Consider the following 6066-nt stretch of genomic DNA (forward strand, 5'->3'; position numbering starts at 1 on the left):
CCAGAGGTGCCTACATTTTTGCTTGTGGGAAGCCATCAAATTATTGACACCACTAGGCAGCTCAGCCCTGACTCATGCCAACTCCCCAGTGGCATTTACAAACTTGGTGCTCCCTCAACTATCTCACTTTGGGGTTCTAATCTGGTAGGTGTGCTCAGAGGTGTCTCTCAATCTCCTTTGTTGAAGCTGTTCTATTCTGTGTATGTACTGAAATCTTCATTGGAGCAGGGAGTGAAATGCGAGTATCCCAGGAGAATGTCCTAGAAATTAGCTGTGTAGAATCCGAGAAGGTATAGAGAGAGTGGGAATAACTCTATAGCCTATTGGCTAATGCATTCTCCCGAGACCCAGGTTTCACTCCCTGCTCCAATGAAGATTTGCACATGTCAATACTACAGCCACACAGCAGTGTTGCTATTGCATAGACACTTACTTTGTCGCTGGAATGAGTTTATCCATTGATGTAGTGAATCTACCTATCTGAGAAATAGTAGCTAGGTCAACAGAAGAATTTGCCCTTTTACAAACTGCCCCCCTGCTCAATATCTCATGGCCTTGCCACACCCTGCCCCTGAAAAAGGCAGTGGGGAGGATTCTCCAAGCTGTCTAGAAGGACTATGTGGGACACAGCCAATCAAGGTCCAGCAGGCTTGTAAAAGAAGAGCTTCAGGGCCAGAATGAGTCTGTTTCTTGCTGGACTTGGGGGAGTGTGGATGGTGTGTGGCTGGCCGAGGGAGTGAGAAGGAGCTCTAGTAGCTGGGACCCTATTCAGACAAGGTCCTGAGGTAAGGATGAAGAAGCTGCTGGGCTGCAGGGAAGTGGCCTGGGGAATTAAAGCGGCAGTATGATTTAGATAAAGGGACATAGTGAATGGCTGCTCTTAACAGGGTCCCTGGGCTGGGACCCAGAGTAATGGGCCGGCCTGGGTCCCCCCACCCCCATTAGCCACTGGGGGAGTAGTAGCCTGGATTTTGAGGCACCCCAGAAGGGGAATGGAACACCTTGGTGGCCCAGAGAGGGCAAGGACATTGCCTCCTGTGGAAAACCCCTGAGAGTAAGGCTCAGCACCAAGGCCAAGACCATTGATAGATTACAGGACTAATTAAGGACCTGAGCCCAAGGAGGGATACAGTGAAAGAAAGTGTAAGCCTGCACACACTCAACCAAGGGCCCTCACTAGGTGTGAGAACCCCAATCCCATTACATCCCTGCTTTCAGTTGCTTATAACTTTATTAAATTCTTTCTGTCAACCCTGCTATCACGGCTAAAGAGATGTAACTCCCTTCTTGCAGGTTCAAGGCAAAACTAAATTCTCTAGGTTCTAATTCATCCCTAGTTAAAAATTTTGTAAAGAACCTCGCACTATTGTATCTACATATCATAATTTAGTCACACATCACAGGGTAGAAATAAGTCCTATTGACTCCCTAAAGCATATGTGGTTCCTCCTGAAAGAGAGGCAGGAGTCAATCTGGAATGGGGAAAGGTGGTGGTATGCTACTGAAGCTTGATCAGCTGTGGAGGTGACTTGAATTCATAGAGATTTTGGTCCTCCAATTTCCAGAGCAGCCTAGGATAGACCGTAGGACAAAGTTAATAATTTGTGGATCTTATGGCAACAGGGCTTTCTCTAGTTCTTTGCTAAGGCAAATGGAGTCTGATGTCTCTGCTCACACCACACCCATATCCCAGTCTCCAACTAAAATACCATACTCTACTCCAAATCCAATAAGCATTTAAAGTTTCTGCTGTCAAATGGTCAAAATAGAATTTTTTGCTCAAATAAAGATTTGTAGCTGGGATATTCAAAGGACCCCAGGGAGTTAGGCACCCACTTTCCATTGGACATAGTGCAAAGCTAACTGGGTTCCTAACTCCCTTGGACCTCTTTGAAAATCCTAGTCTCAGTCCTTACCATTAGGGAAACCAAGTTTGAAAATGTAGTTCAATATCTCATCAGAAGGTTTCAGAGTTACCACCCTATCTGAGAATAATGGAACCAAAATTCATCCCTGGCATAAATCCATTGATTTAAATGATGTTAGAACAGATATTTTAGTCTGGGTATTCCAAATGACCCGTAAGAATTGTAGATGCTCAAGACCTCTTTTCATTCACAGCCCTATAGGGTCCTCTATCAGGGTCATATATGGAGAATTTATTTTCCATCCATAGGGCTTAGATGCTTATTTCTGCAGAAATTGGCAAAAGACACCAGAAAAGTGGCTGTGATCTATGCTCCACTCCAAAGAGCCACAATCTGGCTTTGGATATCAGTGGGTATAGACGTACATCAGCATGAACACTACTATTTCCAAATACAATTTGCATCACCATTACACAGTACAGTTACAGGTATTTCACCAGAGAACAAATTGACAATATCTCCTTCCCATTCCCCCTCCTCCCCACTGTAATTCCACCCAAAGCAGCTTCATTTTTTAACAGAAATGCTCTAGAGATGTGTTCTCAAGAGTCCTTTTAAAGAATATATATTTAAGTTCTCCTTTTAGGTCTCCATTTTTAGTAATGCAGAGCCAGCATCATTTGTTTATTTGAATTAGTAGGTGAGAGGCATTTCACATATTACTATAGCTATTATAATGATTGTGAATGTTCATTCTTTCATGGATGTTTTGAATCTCCTTCATCTATCTAGTCTATTTCACCATTTCTCGCTTTAGTGAGTTATATGAAACTTTCTGGTGCTATGGGGTACACAATTTCACTCTTCTGTAGTGTCTGAAGGGCACAGAAATTTTGATTATAAACACTTTATTTATGTTGTGCTTTTGTTTCTGAATGTACAGCTAATTTGCAAACATGAGAGAGTATAATCTTTCTGATTTAGATAAGGAGAAAAAGAATTTATCCTGATATCAATTGGACTTTGGCACTTTGTATGCTGAAAACCTGGAAACATAAAATAGATCAAAATAAAACATAGGGTGATTCTATATTTTACCACTATCTTTTACTAATACTTTTAATAAAAGCATTCATTATCATCATCTTCACCATCACCATCATCTCTGTCTCACAGTCAGTATCGAATCTATCAGAGTAGGTGGGTAGCAAGCGTTTGCCATAATATTATTTTCCCATTTCTCTTTTTGTGTGTTTCTTTCTGTCTCTATCTATCCAACCATTTGTCCCTCTGTTGAAATATTCAAAACTTTCCAGTGTTGTGGAGGCAGAGTATGGCTTTTCTGTAAAGCCTTGTATTAACCTTCCATGCCATTGAGGGGAATGTAGATTTCATATATGCAATCATGAGAAACTGCAATTTTTGTCATTTAGCTAAACTGAAAACAAATGGATCCCAATACCAAGTGGACTGCCATACTTTGCATGGTGGAAATATAAAGCAGTTAAAGAAAGAATAAAATGATTGTATATTTTGTATATTTTATTAATTAAAAATAAGTTATACTCATCATTCTAGCTCACCAAATTATTCACTCTTCATCTACATGCATCTCTCTCTCTCTTATTCTGAGTTAATTGAAATTTACAGTTGTTGTGAAGGATAGAATCTAGCTCTTTAGTAGAAAGACATTGTAACCTACTATGTCTTTGACAGGTACATACATTTCATACTTATCCTTTTATCCTTTTTTAAAATGTTTATTTTGAATGAAATCTGGAAATGTATAGCAGCTAAAGAAATGAAGATTAGATTGTTTTTATATTTTACTAGCTAGTGGTAATAATCTTTCTCTCCACTGTCATTGTTTTCACAGTACCATGCCTCTGACTGTAGTACTAAAGTTACAGTCCATGAAGATTAAAATCCTTTATTTATCACTTGAATATGTGTGATATGGTCCATGGAAGGACAAACTTTCTCCAATACACAAGCACTAGTCCTGGCTAAGAGAAAGACTGATATCTAAGAGTTAAATCAAAGATGGTGAATCAGAAGCTTTCCTATGTCCCCCTTCAGGTACTCGTAAAGGCGTGTGGATCTACCAATGAGGGAAGGATTCTTGAGTTCTCTCCCAAGCTCAGAAAGGGAGTGAGCTCTGCTGTTCAGTGATCTGGGAGACTCAGAATCAGGACTTCTGGGTTCTATTCTCAGCTATGAGAGGTGAGTAGGGTCTATCGGTTAGAGAAGCAGAGGTTGGGAGCTAGCACTCCTGGTTACTATTCCAAGTTTTGGCAGATGAGTGGGGTCTAGTGGATTAGCACAGGGGGCTTGGAGACATGTCTCATGGATTGTATTGCAGGCTCTGGGAGGGAGTGTATTGTAGTGGTGAGGTCTAGAAGCCACGAGCATTCTTCAGCCCTGGGAATGGTGCATGCTCTAGCAGTGACATTCCTGGGGTCGAATACAAGCTCCAGAAGGCAAGCAGGTTCTAGGGTCCAGATCAGGGTCAGGGAATCAGGATGTCTAGCCTCCATTCCTGGATCTGAAAGGGAAATGGGATCTAATGGTTAGAGAGGATTAGTAGGAAGAAATTCTAGACTCCTGGTTCTGCCAGTGACAAAGGGAAATATGCAAATTCGTGTAACATAACTCCTTTCTCCTTGTTTATAGACCATTCTCCTCCCTGCTGCAGCCAGGTAAAGATGTGGTCATGGAGAATCGAACCACACCAACTGAATTCATCCTTTTTGGATTTCATAATATTCAGGGGTTACATTTCCTACTGTCTTGGGTTATCTCCATCATCTACATCTTCACCATCTTGGGGAACATGCTCATCGTCTTCTTCTCCTTGGTGGAACCATGTCTCCAAACCCCAATGTACTTCTTCCTGGGAAACCTCTCCCTCCTAGACGTCTGCCTGACCACCACCGCTGTCCCCCAGATGCTGGTGCACCTTGTCTCAGGCAGGAGCAGTATCTCCTATGCAAGGTGTGCAACACAACTCTACTTCTTCCTCTTTTTTGTGGGTGCTGAGTGCATGTTGCTGGCCACCATGGCGTACGACCGCTACATGGCCATATGCAAACCCCTGCGCTACACGTTGCTCATGAACAGGAAGTTTTGTGTTCTGCTGGTGTCAGTCTCCTGGCTTAGTGGTGCACTCAATGCAGCCTTGCACACATTCTTCACTATCCACCTGCCCTTCTGTGAGGCCAACAGGATCAACTACTTCTACTGTGATATCCCACCACTGCTGGCTCTTTCCTGTGGAGACATCTCATTCAATATCACCATGATACTGGTCTCCAGCATCTTCTTGGGGTGGAGCCCCACCCTGTGCATTGGACTTTCATATGGGTACATTGTTTCAAGGATACTGAAGATACATTCCCCTGAGGGGAGGAGCAAGGCCTTCTCCACCTGTGTGTCACATCTCACTGCAGTCCTGCTCTACTATGGAAGTAGTATCTTCACCTATGTCAGACCCCTCTCTAGCTACTCACTGGATAATGACAAGTTAATCTCTCTGCTGTACAATATCGTCACCCCCATGTTAAACCCATTGATCTATACTCTGAGGAACAAGGATGTGAAAAGAGCCATGAAAAAAGTCCTTGTGAGGAAAATGTTCTTCTAAGAGAATGAAGAATACTGGCATCGGTATCTACTTCCATGAATGGGATGTAGTAAATTAGAACATATGGGTTCTGGGAGTCAGGACTCCTGGGTTCTATTCTGCTTTCTGAGAAGGGAGTGGGTTTTAGTGGTTAGAGAAGGGGGACACCGGGAGTCAGGATCTTAGGTTGCATTTTATGACTCTTCCAGGGGAATGGGTCTAGGTGTTGGAGCAGCAGAGTTGAAGCCCCAGGACTGTTGCAAAGAGCTTTCATATCTATGGATGAAAGCTTTTATAGGGTGCTAAATGTTATTAAATGTGAAGGTTAATCACTAGGAAGGTTCGAGAAAGGATCCAACAATAGAACATTACAATTAATCTTAATTTATAAACATATTGTTTTTTGCTATGTGGCCTTGAACATGTTTCATATATTCATGAAAGATGTGGACAAATCGGAGAGAGTCCAGATGAGAGTAACACAAATGATAAAAGGTTTAGCAAACTTGACCTTTGTGGAAAGGTGAAAAAAGGTGGGCATGTTTAGTCTTGAGAAGAGAAGACTGACTGAGGACC

At 42.3% G+C, this 6066-nt stretch overlaps 1 protein-coding gene across 1 annotated transcript; it reads left to right on the forward strand.

Annotated features, from left to right (window-relative positions):
- The first annotated feature begins 4581 nt into the window (after window positions 1-4581).
- Window positions 4582-5511, forward strand: LOC115641225 (olfactory receptor 5V1-like). Its single transcript, XM_030544291.1, has one exon. The coding sequence runs from the start codon at window positions 4582-4584 to the stop codon at window positions 5509-5511; it is 930 nt and encodes a 309-aa protein (XP_030400151.1).
- Window positions 5512-6066: the final 555 nt, after the last annotated feature.

Source organism: Gopherus evgoodei, unplaced genomic scaffold, assembly GCF_007399415.2.
Source record: "Gopherus evgoodei ecotype Sinaloan lineage unplaced genomic scaffold, rGopEvg1_v1.p scaffold_33_arrow_ctg1, whole genome shotgun sequence".
In the NCBI taxonomy this organism is placed as follows: Eukaryota; Metazoa; Chordata; order Testudines; family Testudinidae; genus Gopherus; species Gopherus evgoodei.

Coding starts and splice junctions, on each gene's coding strand:
- LOC115641225 (XM_030544291.1), top strand. CDS start 4,582: ATGGAGAATCGAACCACACCAACTGAATTCATCCTTTTTGGATTTCAT.